The sequence below is a fragment of the Fragaria vesca genome, linkage group LG2, assembly GCF_000184155.1.
Source record: "Fragaria vesca subsp. vesca linkage group LG2, FraVesHawaii_1.0, whole genome shotgun sequence".
Taxonomy (NCBI): domain Eukaryota; kingdom Viridiplantae; phylum Streptophyta; class Magnoliopsida; order Rosales; family Rosaceae; genus Fragaria; species Fragaria vesca.
The window spans coordinates 19,166,860-19,184,636 of record NC_020492.1 but is presented as its reverse complement, the minus strand read 5'-3'; the positions used below and the strand labels follow the sequence as shown (position 1 = coordinate 19,184,636).

At 40.1% G+C, this 17,777-nt stretch overlaps 2 protein-coding genes across 2 annotated transcripts; one reads left to right on the top strand and one right to left on the bottom strand.

The window, feature by feature from the left end:
• Positions 1–1,470: 1,470 nt before the first annotated feature.
• LOC101292762 (chloroplast processing peptidase-like) lies at positions 1,471–5,438 on the bottom strand. Its single transcript, XM_004290856.1, has 6 exons — positions 4,974–5,438; positions 2,849–2,911; positions 2,673–2,741; positions 2,393–2,479; positions 2,017–2,084; positions 1,471–1,887 (listed from the first exon to the last, which is right to left on the bottom strand). The coding sequence occupies exons 1-6, from the start codon at positions 5,199–5,201 to the stop codon at positions 1,818–1,820; spliced, it is 585 nt and encodes a 194-aa protein (XP_004290904.1). The 5' UTR covers positions 5,202–5,438; the 3' UTR covers positions 1,471–1,817.
• Positions 5,439–10,878: 5,440 nt separating this feature from the next.
• Positions 10,879–13,578, top strand: LOC101292474. Its single transcript, XM_004290855.1, has one exon. It carries the CDS (start codon positions 10,885–10,887, stop codon positions 12,964–12,966), a length of 2,082 nt encoding a protein of 693 aa, XP_004290903.1. The 5' UTR covers positions 10,879–10,884; the 3' UTR covers positions 12,967–13,578.
• Positions 13,579–17,777: the final 4,199 nt, after the last annotated feature.

The following is a 17,777-nucleotide window of genomic DNA, read 5'->3' as shown; positions in this document are numbered from 1 at the left end:
GTACGTACGTCGTCGTCTCTCTCTCTCTCTCTCTCTCTCTCTCTCTCTCTCTCTCTCTCTCTCTCTATAGCCAAGAGAGACTACTGCTAGTGGTGGCGGTAACTTGAACGATCACGCATTCACGCGGCGAGTCGATGGATCTCGACCAGCAGCGTGGTGGAGGTCGACGTACTCTTTAAATTTGAATCATTATGGACTTGCAAAGACTCGTGTCTCTTGACCGGCCACTATATCACGAATGCATTATTTCGTTCAGTGGGTAATGTTGTTAAAACTGATCGATGTCATTGTCTCTTTAGAACCCTAGCCAACCTCCAAGGTAGATAGACACGCGTACGGTGAAAAAAATTGACTGCTGAGGTACTTCTTTGGGACGGTAAATGTAAAACCAACCTTTGTCATTCTCTCTTTAAATCTGATCTATGTAGCAGGGTTAAAACTGATAATGTCATTCTCTCTTTAGAACCCTAGCCAACCTCCAAATTAAAGTAGACACAGTGAAAGAAGTTATGATTGCTGAGGTGCTTCTTTGGGAACGTAAAAGGCGTCTGCTACTATACCTACACTAGTGATCAATTTATAAAAAATTTAATTACCAATCCGTGATTTATGTTGGTCGGTGAGTTGTGACATGTTTATCGGCTATCCTAACACACTATAGAGGTTATGGCGCGGGTGACGTTCTAAGGGTAAAAAGGGTTAAAGGATTTTGATAAATTTAGAGACATCTTTTTTCAAAAAGAACAAATCAGATACTTCAGACGTACAAATTAGTATCGACAGTTCGAACTATCAATACATTTACTTTTATCCCTATCCAGCAGTGAATTTGCTAGTATAGAGCATTTGGAGTGTTTTCTTTTCTGTCCGAGAAGCCTTTGGGGATCCTTTGGGATTTTTATTATCTTTTACCCTAAAAATTTCTTTATGTAGCTAGTAACTACTTCCTGCATTTCCCTTGGATAATTTGGTTAATTTCGGTATGCTTTGCTCAAGGTGGACTTCTGAAAGTTAGGCAATACTCCAACTCTGGAGTCTGGACTATATGAAAGCTGTAAGCTTTAGCTTTCCGTTGGCGGGTACTGATTTGATTCGATTCTCACAAATATCCCAAGAACGATCGGTCCAGCCAAAATGCAATCTTCACCTTCCAAAAAGCTATGAAATAGACATGACACCACTCCAGATATTTATCACACATCCAAGTTGGTTTACTTTCGTTGTGTTGTAACCAACCCACTCTCATTTTCGAGAAAAGCCTTTGGTAGGATTCATAGGACCTTACGCACAAACAGACAGATCAGAATCATGAAATAATCAAAAACTGAATCATGAACCAAAGAAAATCTTGAACCTCTGCTTTTATAAGGTTCTATCTCTAATATGGTAGAGTAGACAGTAGAGAAGCTAGAATCTCTATGCAAATATGAATCACAGCACCAAACAGAAGCAAGCACAATACAGCTGTCTATGGTTAAAGCAGTCGCAAGAAGTTAAGTTGCATTATACAATAGAGTACAGACCAACAGAATGCGATGCTACGATTACTACAGAGAAGTTGAGTTGTCTCTGTGATGGAGCATTGACAAGAAATTTAGTTTTCTTTGTCAATTGTCTACCAGCAATTAACAGGCATTGTACTCCACACAAATACACAGACAGCATCCAACATCAAGTTGCATGCCTTGATTGAATGTTAAAAATGGAATCACAGATCACAAATGGGGTACGAAATGACTGCATTTGACGCATATCTACACTACCTCATGTCAAATCCTAAAGCTTCAAGTACCTCTAGCCAGTCTTCAACTATTGAATTAACTGCGTAGAGGTCTGTGACAACACGTGACATATCTTGCCATGATGTTTTTCGTTGGAAGGGGTCCCCTGTTCATAGAAGACATGGAAAAGATTAACCAAATGAGAAAAGGAAGCTTGAGAAGCAACAAATTAACAGTTTCAATTTCATGGAAGTAGTCGAGAAGAGGCATTGTAGATCATGTCAAAACTACTAACCAAACATGAGAATCGTAGCTGTTGTTACGGTTGTCACCCAGCACATATACATGGCCTTCAGGCACATACTGCAAGTTCAATTCCCCAGAAGTTAAGTTATGTGTAAAACAAAGACTGACTTTTAGACTCAAGAGAAACTAATTACAATGCAAAATTAGTAGTGAAACAAGTAAATTTTGTACTGACTATAAAGGTCCATGATGAACCCAAATATAAATAGGGATAAGAAGGTACATAAAAGCAAAAGAGCATTACTGGTGATCTTTTTTTGAAGAATTTGTCAGATGAGTTCCTACACATTATTCTGTTAATGAACAGTCTGCTGGAAAATGAGATGTGAATTGAAACATAAAGTAGTAAAAGATATGATACTCACAGTCAAATTTAATACATATGTGGGTGGTTCTGCTATAAAATCTTCTTTCTGTGCAATACCATTGACATAGAGCCATCCATTCCGAACCTGCAAAGGAGTTGAAGGAAAATATAAAAATGTCCAGTTGAATGAACCTGATGCATTTTTACAAATTTTCCAGTGTGCAAGTAAAAGAAAAATATCAAACCCATGTACCCAAGAAAGAATATGATTTCATCATCTTCTGGAAACAGCCTAATAACATTAACTATAAAATGTTAAATGTCAATAAATAGTATACCTCAACCAAGTCTCCAGCTTTTGCGACAATCCTCTTTATGAAAACAGTCTGTTCCAAGTCTCCAGGTTCCTGCAGGAAAACCAGTAACAGAAATGAGTATTTCTGGCCAAGATATTTGAGTAAGAAATACATCATACTCCAAGAGACTTGAGCTAGTGTATGCTAAATGAACTAACCTGTGTTGGATCTCGAAATGTTACAATATCATGCAAAGCAGGGGATCTGAAGAATAATGAGGCCTGCAAAAGTTACCGGGTTACCAGTGTCAATCAAAACTATGAGTAGAAATGGTAGTTCTTCGTAGACTAACAATTTCAAATAAACAAATATATCAAAGACATAAAAAGTTGTAAAATACAGTCTATTATTTGATGAAAAGAAGGCATGGAGGAAATAGAGGTTCTGGTGTCTAGTATTACCATTTAACTATCATTCAGACTTCAGCTAAAACCAGGGACTGAATCCCAGAGCTCTTTAACAAAGATTGAACATTTTTAATAACGTCAAGGGTACTGGACTACTGGTTTTAACTAAGAAATGCCAATTGAATTGATTATTGCAGCAATCGTATCTGTTATAATATATATTATACTGAGTTGCATATGCTCACTAGTTCAAACTGATATAATTTCAGAAAAGTATAGGAATGTTTGCTTTGTATTTCAGGGGGAAAAGGTCAAAAATTTACAAATTATGTTTAGGAATTCCACTGTTCATATTCTGATTTTCATTTTTCTGAGATAAAAGCTCTAGTTACACAAGAGCTGCCCAATGCACTGATAACAAGAGTTGTTCATTCCTATAGTCAGTTACTGCTAAATTGCTAATGACTACTAATCATCTTGGCACTCAGCAGATTCTGGATGGTCCCTTTTGTAACAAATTTTATTAAAAGCAATTTCAAGAAAGAAGAAAGATGAACAGAGCCAGGGTCATTACTGTAAGGATCTCTCCTAAATAATAATTGGTAGTATTGGCTTATTACCGCGAATGACTACATATCATTCGACAGAAGATTTTCCATGGCTCGTGTATGACAACAAAGTACAACATAAAGATTAAGTCATATGAAGGGAAAATGACCTACCAAGAAAAACAAACAAACGAGGGACCATACAATAATCACCAAGTAAAACCCTCACTAGTCTTTGCTCAACAAATACCATACTTAACGTAACATCAAAACTCTTTTGGGTCATTATGATGGTTGAAATTACATTTTTAAAGATTCTTTATTCCTGGTGTATAACACTCCAACCCTGTAATGCCAAGAGAAATGATCTTAACTCAACTGAAGGCTACCCAAACTATATATGAGGATGCCATTGTGATGCAAATATGAGTATGGAATACATGAAAACTCACCGACTCTGATGTCCTTAACAGCATATCTAAGTACTTTTCAGTAATAAGTATTTACTCAGAGCTGCAAGTAAAAACAAGAATGAAAATTGATTGCTGATAGTTGCTACAGAATGAAGCTAATCTGACAACCACCTCTGCCCCAAATAATTTCCTTTGATCAAATTGCATCAAATGCTTGAATGAGTCAACCTCTTAATTCCCAGCATAAGAGAGAGTAATAAATGAAACAATCTATGTGGTAATAAACCAAAGACACCAGTTCCTTTTTTTCATCTTCCTCACAGGCAAGCTTATCCGAGATAGTTAGATCCATAAAAAAACCAAACATGGGGAATTATACTTAGAATGGGAGATTGTAATCGCAACAATATAAACTCCAGAACGCTGGGTTTCTTGGCTTATTGTATGACAATGTTGCTGGATTCTCAATGCTCCTAAAATCTTAAAACATTAGGACATACACCAAAGGTCATCTTGGTTTCAAGCACCAAGAATACAATGAGAAAGAGTTCCATCCATACAATGCAATCAAACAGTCTTTACTATCTGTCCTCACATTACTACATGTACATTGGGCTGATAATCGAAATGTACATCAAATACTACAAGATCATGATATAATCAATTCATTGGTGGATTAGTACAAAATTCCTAAGCGAAAATAGTATTATTGTTATCAATTATCATGATCATACAATACATTGTGCTAGTTACACAGAGATTATTGGGTGAACATAGTGATGGTGAAGACGAGCGTTTCCAAAGACTAGTGGCACAAAGAGAACCTTTGCAACATTATCCATTCACAAGATCAAACAAGGTAAACACTTCAACACTATTAATTACCAAAAATCGAAAGAGGAAAGGTTATGCATTCTAGCTGTCATTTCTAAACACATAAATGAAAAACCCAGAAACTAAAAGTAAAGGTTGTACCTTTTCAACCAGGACTCGATCACCAACACGAAGAGTCGGGTACATAGAAGAAGATGGAATGAACCGGATTTCGGAAAACATAGTCCAGAGAAGCACCACCACCAAGAGTCTCATGAACCCATCGAGCCCCGGCCACCGGAGAAACTCCCAACTCTGACACGGCATCCAACGCAGCGAAGGGTACGCAAGTAGGCACTGGTACAAAGCAGAGGGCCGCAAGAAGCTCATTGCAAAAAGATTGAAACACACACACAAAAACAACAACAAGAGCAAAAAATAAGAAAAGAAAGCAAAGCTCGGAAAAGCTTCAATCTTTTGCAAAGGGGAAACAAGCTAGTGATTGTGGGTTGTGATCGAACTACACCGTTTTTGTAATCGCCGTGCCCAACTTCCCATGAAAGAGTGCTGACTCTGCTTCAGCTTCAGCTTCAGACAGAGAGCTAGAGAGAGAGAGGCAGAGAAGAAAGAATGAGAGAAAGTGTGGAAATGTGAATTATATATTGACTGGGTGTGTGGGTATATTCTTGGAGAAGAAGTTGTTAGCTAAGTTGTGAGAGACAGCTAAGCTATGTTGGCACTGTGGAGCTCCCCCACAGTTTTGATTTCTGTGAAGAAGCCCCCACTTTAACTGTCCTGGACTCTAGCAACGACCAACCAACGACCAAAAAGTACTTGGCTATTTTGGGGGGCACAATCTAGCGAGCAACGACTCAATATTTGTAGTCATTCTTGTTTGAATTAAAAACTGCATTGGTGTATAGAGTTAGCTATCGGTAATAGTCCCCGTCTGAGTTATTGTCCGACTTGAAACTTCTTCGATGGAATTTGGAAACCCTTTATTTCTGGGGATTATGTTAGAAGATGGAAATTGGTAATTAATAAACAGACAATTAAGTTATTTACGATTTGATATTTCATGTTCTTGTAACATTCATCAGTTCATGTTAAATCTATCACTATTGTATTTGGATTGCATGTGAATATGACTATAATTGCCATATGTATATTATGTTATACACGAAGGTAGTCATGTATTTAAAATACTCGTTTCATATCTATCTACGCATTTTACATTTACTCATGTGTCTCATAATATTTTACGCGCTTCATATTTCTTCATGCACGTCCAACGTACATACTTATAATTAATGTATTATAACCTAGAAAATTGCATGCGCATAGGTGCTTATCATTATATATATATATATATATATATATGACTAGTTACTTGACTTACTTCATTGTCTTCTTCCTCTCGATCCTCTTCACTATAATTAAGGATGACGAAAATTGATAACTACAGTTCGTCAGTTGGTCACTAGGTTCTTTCGCCAGTTATTGATCTCTGATTCTAAGCTTATTGCCTTGAAATGCTATGACAGAGAGAAAAAGATCGCTGGTGTAGTTGTGAAGCCGTGAATTAGGTTCAACTCTAGCCTTCAGTTGAGTTATGTTCAGATTATTGAAGAGCAAATATATGACTGCAATAGCAAAATAGACAACAAATCTGTAAAAAACTCTGACTATTATTGAGCATCTGTTGTACATGCAAGACAATAGTTCTTCTAAATACAAGGTCTTCTTATCGGACTTCGAAACTTGGTTCTCTACAAAACAAGTGTTGGTTTTACATCGGAAAATGAAGAAGAGACAATTGTTCTATATAGAATACATCGGAAAATAAACAAATACATCTGAAAATAAAAAAAGATCGAAAGTATAGATTACATCTCGGAGAATACATATGACAAAAAACATCAACAACATAATCAACCATGATTAAACCACATCAGATAAACAACTACAATTATGAAATATAACCAAAACCAATAATTGTCCAAAAAAAAAAAAAACCAATAATAATTAAGCAAATTAACCAGTTCCAGTTCACAAACATACGCAATCCAAAAGCAATAAAAAACCAGAAATTAAACAGTCCAAAGTCCATGCAAGAAATTAAACCACACCAAAAGCAAATTGTCTGAAATTAAAAACACACACACCAAAAGCAAACTCGATCAAACCATAGACTGTTCACGGGAAACGGAATGAAGAATCATCTGGCCATGTAGCATTGCCGTTGTTGTTGTGGTCTCCGAGCGTTCCTGGAGGAAGCGGAGCATATAGCTGCGTAGCACTGCCGCTGCTGACGTAATCTCCGAAGGCACCTGGCTGAAGCGGTGCTAGCGGGTTAAGGAAGTCCATCGTCTGGGGTGGCGTCTGTGGGTTTAGGATGTTCGAGAACCAGGTGCTCTGTTGGTACATCATCTGCTGCTGTTGTTGTTGCTGTTGCCACTGCGCTGCAATAGGGTTCTGCTGCTGGAATATCATCATTTGCTGCTGTTGCTGGAACATCATTTGCTGTTGTTGTTGCTCCCTATGCGCCAGAAACTGCATCAACTGGTGTTGCGTCTCCTCCATGCTCTGCGCCTCCACCGCGGCTTGGTACTGCTGTTGCTGAGTCTGCTGTTCCATGTTTCTGCTGTTTCCCTCTCCAAATGGAGTCCGCCTCGTCAGACTGAGCTCCATCGAAGCCGGTTCAGCTACCTCTTGGTACTGCTGCTGCTGCTGAGTCTGCTGCTCGAAGGCTCTGTTGGTTCCCTCTCCAAATGGTGTCCACGTCGTCAGTCCGAGCTCCATTGTAGCCGGTTCAGCTGCCACCTGGGACTGCTGCTGCTGTTGAGTCTGCTGCTCCATGCTTCTGCTGGTTCCCTCTCCAAATGGAGTCCATGTAGTCAGTCCGAGCTCCATCGCAGTCGGTTGGTCCACCGTCTGGTTCTGCCTATTCTCATGGCTCTCTTGCACCGTCGCATTCTGCTTTATCATTCTTGTCTGATGGATGTAGCGTTCTATGGTGGATTTCAGTTCATTCACATCCTTCAGGTCGAGCTTGTAGATGGGATCGAGTTTCCAGTCGTGCAGAACTCCGTACATGGTGTTTGTGAGCTCCTTTTCCTTATTGTCTCTCTTAATCTTTCTAATCTGATCCCTCGTCTTTTGTATTCTTTGGCGCAAGAACATTTCTTGTGTCACCATCCGTTTGGTTCTCTCCATTTCAGGCATATCTCTCCACTCCGTAAACAGTTGTACGGCTGTTTCATGATCCGGGATGACCACCGGCTCGGTCTCAAAGGGACTGTAGATGACCGCCGCGGCTTTGACGTCACAGAGAATGCCTATCTCATTCATCTTTGTAGTAAATCCTTTCTTCCTTTTCCTGTATGTGCTTTTTCGCTGGCTCATATTTTCAATGAACTGCAGTCTCACTTTCCTTCTAGCCATGGCGGGCTGCTAGCTATAGCTAGCAAAGGAAAATGGACAGAAGCTAGGGATTAAACAAGGGAAGGAAGAAGGAGCTTTGCTTTCTTGGAGTGGAGAGAAATGAACTACTGGGTTTCCTATATATAGCGTTGGCCAAGGGACCTCAATCAAAAATTTTGCTAGAGTTGTGTCCTTGTTCGAAAACTTCATCCATTGTTGAACTCAGACAGATATGTTCTGTTGGTGTGCCTGGGTTGTGAAATTTAATGAGGGATTATGCATGCATTAATATTGCCAAGTTATCATTGTTAGGTCGGTTTAATATTCATTAATGGAAATAAAAATTCACTTTTCTATGATAATCTGGCATTACTCATGTGGTTTTTTTTGTATAGGATATATGCTAATTAAATGGTAATAAATACCCTGCAATAGAAATGTTTGACGAGTTGTCTAGCTAAATGCATATTTTCATGAAAATTTTAATTTATTTATTTTCTATATTTGTTCGCCTTCGGTTTCGTGCTAAATTATGTATTCACACATCCAGAAATGCCTAGTTTTTTATGTATTGCATTTTCTCAATTCAAACTCAGTTGTTGTTTCCATCTTTGAGAAATGTCCTTTATTGTTTGAGAATTCAAAGCTTTTCCTTGTATGCTTTTGGTTTTTGTAGGTAGGGTTGTACATCCTCTTGTACCTCTGGCATATTCTTTACATATCTGCACCACCATTCATTAAGAAAAAATGTGGATAAAAACAAAAGAAAAACTAAAAGAAAAATATCTCAGTCTGGCTAGCTTGTCAAAAATAACATAATTTTTTTAATAAAAAAAACATATAAATCAGAGTAACAGATCAACAATCTTTCAGACAAATCTAAAATATACTACCATTGAAGCTAAGAAAAGATGGCCGTGAGATATGTAGAATCGAAATTGAAAAAGAATGAAATACAAAACGTTACGGGATATAACATATAAGAGTTAACATCATATCATATGAACAATTAGATACGACTTTGTTAAATCAGAGTCTTTGAAAACTAGGACTAGTATATATATTACAATAAGAGGGGAAAATTTTGTATCGATCGAATACGTACTACCTAAATGAACCAACTAAGAAGTGATTAAAGATCGAATCACCTGACTCTCTTTCTAAGAGATACTAGTACAAAGCAAAAATTACAAAAGGAAATACTAGACAATGGATATATAACTTTTTCTTTTTCATATTTTCAAATTTCAAAGAAATAAGAAGGGAATCGAAGAAGACAAAGAGAATGATGAGGAGACAAGCTAGTTTTCTTCTTGAAGATGAAATTAACCGAGAGATCGAGAGAGAGGAGACTCAGTACGACATATACGGATCAAGTAATATTCATCGTTTTCACCTACATATAAATTACTGAAAGATATTTGCCACGTGAAACATCATAAAAAAAACATTTAGCATGTGTATACCACAAAAGGTATCAAAATAACACCTATATGGATAATGTTATTGCGGTGTAGTAAGAATATTGGTGTAGCGTTAAATTGAGTCATTACTAAATAGGTATATGAGGTATGGTTTGTCATTGAATTTGTCATGCATTGTTTTTATCATTGACTTTGGACTCTGATTCCTTAGAGATTTCCCCAAGGCCGGACCTAATATTTGAAGACATGAGGTGAGTTTTAAGAATGGTGCACTTTAATGGTTTTGCAAAAAAAATCTTGAATATGATTCTATGAAGTTAAAAAAACGGTCAATGCAAAAAAGTGTTCCACAAAAGTTATAGTTAAAAACAGTAAAAGTGCAATCTTGAATGTAATTATACGAAGTTTTCTAATCTAAGTTGATCAAGTATTGTAAGAAAAAATATAGAAAAAAAAAAAAAAACAACAAACAACAAACTTCATCAAATTACGAACAAACATACCTTGGAGAGTTGGAGATAGACTAAAGTGTGGAGAATTGAAGTATGTAGGGAGTGAGAGGGAGAGAGATTGAGATCATTGAATAGCCTTTTTCAGCGAATCTAAAGAGAACAAATAGTTTTAAGCAGCTAAATTCTTAGAGTTATTAGACATAGTGTTTTAACTGTTGAGTTTCGTAACGAGGGTTTAATGATTGAAAATTCAAAAGTTGAATAACAATTAAGTAGAATTGACGCGAGAAACCGAAAAAGAAGAGAACAAACGTCGTTTATATGCATAAAAGATTGTTTGAAAAAATATGTCCCCAATTTTTATAAGGAACTTCTTATCTTATCTTATCTTATCATAGAATTGCTTGACCCTTCATATCATCGACTACAATTCTTACCCTTCCGTTAAGGGAGTTCAATATATTATACAATCCCATTTCTTTATTTCTTCGTTAAGTAGGTGTTCATCTTTCGTTAAGCTTTCCCATTCCATCGATGCACATCAAGCTAAAAGAATCGCCATCACAGACTCACAGTATTGTCCCCACAGGGATAATGATTTCGCAATCTCAAGTTTTCCCAGAATATGCCACGCGTGTTGTTCTTCTATGACTTCTATCCTCTCCCCATCACCTTATCATTAATCTCCTGCACCCCAAATTATCCATGAACATTTATACACACAAAAACACTGCCACCCCCTCACTGAACTCCACCCACAGAATCAAACACAACATGAAACCCAATTCAATTCTTCATCTTTTGCTCCATTTGCTGCTGCTTAGCTTCATCACAGCTGAAGACCATGGCCCTTCCAGCATCGTCTTCACCACCAACGGCAGATTAGATTACTACTTCGACATCTTCACCCTCCCTGTTGCTCACCCAACTCACCCAATCGCCGAAACCCGAATCACAGACGGCCAGTCCGTCAACTTCAACGGCCACTTCCCCTCCTCCACTTTCTTTCCCAACCAAACCCGACTCCGATCCCCAAACCGACCCGACCCGTCTCTCCAAATCATCTACGTCACCGAGCGCAACGGCTTCTCCAACATCTTCTACGACGCCGTTTACTTCGACGATTCTCCCTCCAGAAAAAGGTCCGCGCTTGAAGTCGTGGACCGGGTTCAGCTCCCTCTGCTGGGATCGGACCGGGTTTCCATGAAAGACAAGCCCAGCTTGACCGGGGAGTATTTAGTATACGTGTCAACTCACGAAGACTCCGGCGTTCCCAGGACGAGCTCAGCTGCGGTGTACGCGACTGAGCTGAGCTCGGGTTTGACCCGGAGGCTGACTCCTCACGGCGTCGCGGACTTCAGCCCGGCGGTGTCGCCTTCCGGAGTTTGGACGGCGGCGGCGTCGTATGGGGAGAAAGGCTGGGACGGCGAGGTCGAGGAGCTCAGTACAGACATCTACGTGTTCTTGACTCGCGACGGGACTCGCCGAGTCAAGGTGGTCGAGCACGGCGGCTGGCCGAGCTGGGTTGACGAGTCAACGATTTACTTTCACAGAAGAGGAGAAGACCAGTGGTGGAGTATTTACCGGGCGATTTTACCGAAACAGGGGGCGGTTTCTACGGAATCAGTTGTGGTGGAGCGAATCACGCCGCCGGGTCTCCACGCGTTCACGCCCGCCACGTCACCCGGGAACCACGCCTTCATCGCCGTGGCCACCAGAAGGCCCTCCACGAGCTTCCGCCACGTGGAGCTTTTCGACTTGGTGAAGGGCGAGTTCAAGGAGCTGACGCGGCTCGTCTCGCCGAGCACACACCACTTCAACCCGTTCATCTCCCCCGATTCGGGTCGGGTCGGGTACCACAAGTGCAGAGGCAACTTAAACGGAAAGAAAAGCCCGAAGCTTTTTCTACAAAACATCCACACCGCGATTCCGAACCTCTCCGTCCTCAGAGTCGACGGTACTTTTCCTTCGTTCTCACCCTCGGGTGATCGTATCGCCTTCGCGAACTTACCGGGTGTCTACGTCGTGAACCGCGACGGTTCGAACCGGCGGGAGGTCTACCCTGGAAATGCGTTCTCGACGTCGTGGGACCCGGTTCGCAAGGGCGTAGTATACACCGGCGCCGGGCCGGAATTCGCACCGGAAAGCACTGAGGTTGATATCATCGCCATCGACGTTGATCAAATCGCCGTCAAGAAGTTGACCACAAACGGAAAGAACAACGCTTTCCCTTCACCCTCGCCGGACGGGAAACGGATCGTCTTCCGGTCGGGTCGGTCGGGTCATAAGAATCTCTACATAATGGACGCCGAGGAAGGTGAGAGAATCGGGCTGCAGAGGCTGACGGAGGGCCCATGGACGGACACGATGTGTAACTGGTCGCCGGACGGCGACTGGATAGCGTTCGCTTCCGACCGGGAAAACCCCGGAAGCGGGAGCTTCGAGTTGTACGTGATCCACCCGAACGGAACCGGGTTGAGAAAAGTGATCCAAAGCGGGTCGGGCGGTCGGACTAACCACCCGTGGTTCAGCCCGGATGGGAAGAGCTTGGTTTTCACTTCGGATTATGGGGCAATATCGGCTGAGCCTATCTCAAACCCGCATCATTATCAGCCGTACGGTGAGATTTTTACGGTGAAAGTTGACGGCTCTGATCTTAGGAGGTTGACGCAGAATTCGTTCGAGGATGGAACACCGGTGTGGGTTCCGAGCTTCATTAGGCCGTCGGATGTAGAGTGGCCGATTGAGAGGCCGAGCTGCGGCTTCGATGATTTGCATTGCCTCAGTAATTTTCCGAGCTATGGTGGTGTTGGGGCTGTGCCTTGGCTCTCAAGCAAGCCTCAGTGTGCTGCCTAGAACTATACTGGTATTGCTTCGTTAGTGTATTTGATTTACTATACAATGTACATATCTGGCATGAATATTCTACTGCACTAAGTATCACTATGCTTAATCCATGCTACCATGTATAGTAGAGTAATCTATATACGTATGTTTGGTATATACATATACATTTCGATCTACAAAGCATTCAGGTTGGTATACATGAAATGTCTATGCGAAAAGTATAGGTATCAATTTGAGGGAAGGAGTGTTTGCTAGGAAGTAGTCTCAAGCCTTAACCAGACTTAAAACTAGCATGTGTGGTCACTGTGGTGCATTTCAGTTTTTGGATCTAAAGGGAGCAGGTTTCAGTTTACTACCAGCTACTTGACCAGGTTTGATAGCCCTCTGTACATGAGGTTTCTCCGAAACCATCTCCACTCTCAGGCATTACTTTTCATCATAGACATAGCCTATGAAGCCTGCAGTGAAGTAATGCTAGTCATGACATTTAGGACTTGCTCAGGATCAAGGAATCCGCTATTACCCTTTGCTTCTGTAGAGATGTAAGTTCCATTTTCAGTTGTGAAAACTTGGCAGAGCCCAAAATCGCCTATCTTGGCTTTCATGTCGTCATTTGGTAGGATGTTGGATGTGTCTTGAGGTCTCTCTGTGTACTATAGGTGGCTTGCGACTATAGTGCAGATAGTCTAATCCTGCATCTGTACATATGCCATCATTATGTACTTCTGCCATAAACCAAGATAGGAAGTTACAAATCAGTAAATGTTGCTTGCCGCTTGCTGCATCTATTGCAATTAGAAGCCTTCCTTCAAAATCAAAATATCTGTGCTTGTGTATATGACTACTCCTAACTTCCTTCAGTTGATCAAATTCAATCGAGTGTATATCGTACATATATGCAAACAGACCGACTCAATTTGCTTCGTATCGGACAGTATGATCTGACGAATGGAAAGAACATCGCTGTCCCTTCACCCTCGCTTTTCCCTTCACCCTCGCCGGACAGGAAACAGATCGTCTTCCGGTCGGGTCGGTCGGGTCATAGGAATCTCTACATAACGGATATAGAATTACAACAAAGTATCCAATATAGTCTTGGTCCACAAACTTACACGCGAAAGACTATGCATGTAAATGATAGTCCACACGCTTACTCGCCTATATAATGAAAGACCATATAGAGAACAAGGACTATATCAAGGCGGGGATGTTGTATTAGCAAGGTTTAATTCAAAGAAAAGAAGAATGATAGTTTCTGAGATCAAAGTGGATAGTAAAGGTACATATATCTAGTTTTAGACTTTTAGCATGTACAAACACTAGGAAAGTATCAATCCTGAACTAGTCTTAATACTAGCAAGTAGCAAGTGTGGTGCCTTTTGGTTTTTGGATCATCCAAAGGAGTAGTATGAACTAAGCCACTTGACCAGGTTTGGTTGCCCTTCATCACCAGAGGTTTCTCAGAATCCATCTCCATTTTCAGACATTCCTTCAACTCATCATACACATAACTGATGTCTGGCCTTTGTACTGCCAGAGAAGGTAAACAAGCCATTGCTACCTCTATGGCTCTCCAGGCAGAGTTTATGCTGTATCTTTGTAATCTCGGATCAACTATGTTCTCGATTTCCTTTCCTTCTTTCGACATAAGTAATGACCCAATCACATAACTGTAGGGGTGGGGGGCCTTCTACTATTGCTGGAAGGCCAGTTATCAGTTCCAACAGAACGAACCCAAAGCTATAGACATCACTTTTCTATTCAGCTTCCCAGTACTAATGTATCTGCCACCAAAACTTGCAAAGAAAGCAAAAGAAAAAAGAATTACTAGCTGATTTAGTGGTTAAGTCCGGCTAAGTGGCTAGTTATGAGATGTAGGACTTACTCAGGATCAACATGTACCCTTTGCATCTGTAGATATGTGAGTTTCATTTTCAGTTGTGAAAACTTTGCAAAGCCCGAAATCGCCTATCTTGGCCTGCATGTCTTCATTCAGTAGGATGTTGGATGTCTTGAGATCTCTGTGCACTATCGGTGGCTTGCAACAGTTGTGCAGATAGGATAGTCCAAACCTGCATTTGTTAGTCTGCCATTAGTAAGTTTGCCTTTGGTGTAAACAAAGCTAAAAGTTTACAAATAAGTCGAGGACTTGCTAACCTCTTGCTGCATCCAATGCAATTAGAAGCTTCCTTTCAAGTCAAAATGTCTGTGCTTGTATCTGTTACAAACATCAACATTTTTCTATTGACAAAGAAATGTTTGAAATTTCTATAGAAGTAAAAGAAGAGTGTCCATGCGCTAGTGTTGATTGCAGAGTTGTCTTTACCTGCTAATAGATGCTGTTGCAAATTTCCAAAGACCAAGAACTCATAAACAAGTACCATATTGAGACCTTCATTACAGTACCCAAAAAGTGAAACCACATTCTTATGATGAATTCCCAGCAAGAGTTCCACCTGAATTTGAATTTTGATGAACCAAAACCTTGTAGATTCTGAAGTATGCTACAGTATAGCTAGTTAATAGTTAAATCTACCTCGAATTGAAGTCCTTGGGACCCTTGCCTTGAGGTAGAAGAAAGCACCTTGACGGCAACTTGAGTGCTGTCTTTTAGCAGGCCAGGCCATGGTACGCTCTTCCATATCCTCCTCCTCCAAGAACAAATGTGAAGTTATTGGTAAGGTTCACAATCTCAAAGTGTGTAAATCTCCAAGTCTTTGCTTTTGATGACCATTCAACTTTCATCCCGACAACAAACAGTAAATTTTCACAAAAGCAAGTCAACAAATATATCTTCACTATCATCATAGCATAAGGGTGCACTAAACGACTGAAATTTTTACCAAGGGAGCCCATACTTCAGTGTTAATGTTCCACTATTATGCCTTTCCATCAGAGCCTTGGGAACTGTACCTTCAAGTTTGTTCCCCATTAAGTTATTGCAATGTGGTAATATCTCTCATTAATTAGCATTGTTTTTTACGAAAAGGATCACAATATTACAGCTGAAAACTTAAAGAACTGTCAAGAGCGGCAGTTGAGCTAGAGATTCAAAAATTAGACCTGCCAATCCATTGTGTGATAGGTCCCTGAAATAAAGAGCAAGATTTGGCAATAGGCTAAATATTTTTGCACCAAATAGAGAAAAGGAAAGGAAGATTTTGAACTTGCTGAGAAAGAAAATGTTTACGTACAAAGATTGTATCTGAGGTTGGAGAATGAGTCAGCTATATTTTCTATCAGATCTCTTGAGCTAAGGTTCCTGCTTGTATATAGCTCCCCAAGTTAGACATATAACTTGTGGCTTCCTTTGAGAATTATATATAAAGACAAGTAGTTCCATAAATTAACATAATTTAGGAGTTTTAAGGAGTTAGCTCACAAGAAAATTATATTTGGTGGATTTATGGAGGTGTTCAAAATATTCCATGGAGAAAGTAGACACGGATCTCCTGCTAATCTCTATATATCTGGTATGGGGAGAGCTTCCAATGAGGACCTTATAATGAGGACCAAGTGAGGACTTTCAAATGAACGGTTGGATCAATGTTTTGACTTTTAATTGATATTCTCTAATTCTCATGTGCATATCATCCAACCATTCATTTGAAAGTCCTCACTTGGTCCTCATTATAAGGTCCTCATTGGAAGCTCTCCCATCTGGTATGTTCTTGTAATGTCCAAGATAGCATCAATTGTGATCTTGTACGAATTAAAGTCCAGGTGAGAGGAACAGATGAACAAGAGGATACATAATCGAGAGAATAAGGTAATATTACTAGCTACATGCATGTAACATATTATTGAAGGAAGGACTTAAGATTCAGGATTCAAAACTTTCATGGAAAGTTAGTATCTCACCAATTACCATGTAAAGGTTAGAATAGAAATAGGAGCATAAGCCTCAGTGGTGGCAACCTCCTTGACTGAAAGGATATTCTACTCTAACCAGACTCTTGGTTATGAGCTTCAGTGTGCGAAGAGAAGAGTCCGTTTTGATTGTTTGGCGTGCCTGCCGTCGATCTATGCTCCATTTCTCGTTGAAATATTATATAACACTGCGATGGCGTGGGTTCTTCTTGAGGAACATGGCTATGTTGACCTAGATGCATTGTTGGAGATGACAAAGAGGAGGTGGGTTTTTTCTTCCACAATAGAAGCCTCCTCTTTGTCATCCTCAACAATGCATCTAGGTCAACATAGCCATGTTCCTCAAGAAGAACCCACGCCATCACAGTGTTATATAATATTTCAATGAGAAATGGAGCATAGATCGACGGCAGGCACACCAAACAATCAAAATGGATTCTTCTCTTCGCACACTGAAGCTCATAACCAAGAGTCTGGTTAGAGTAGAACATCCTTTCAGTCAAGGAGGTTGCCACCACTGAGGGTGTCCTCTTTGGATGATCCTGCAAGCATGGTAACAAAACAGGTTTTCAAAACAGGTTTGCAATCAATAAACATTATATCAAAATAGGTTTTCAAAATATGCTACTCTCCCCACAACAATGCGAAGTCTGCCAAATGAGGTAAACTAAAATAATCTGAATAGCACCAAAACAAAAAAGTACGAACATAACAAATCTCAAACAAGCCTGATACCATCAAGGAAAAGGACTGACATTGACTCTATCATTTAGATACACACACACACACACACACCCTATTGGTATTATCACTATTATGTGTTGGCATTCCTATACCATTAAACAGCAAAATGCAATGCAGTACCATCATGACTTGTGTCATTGATGTAACCGGTCATATGCATACATGATGATTTTATTTGATAAATATTTGTCTAAGTGATTTGTTGT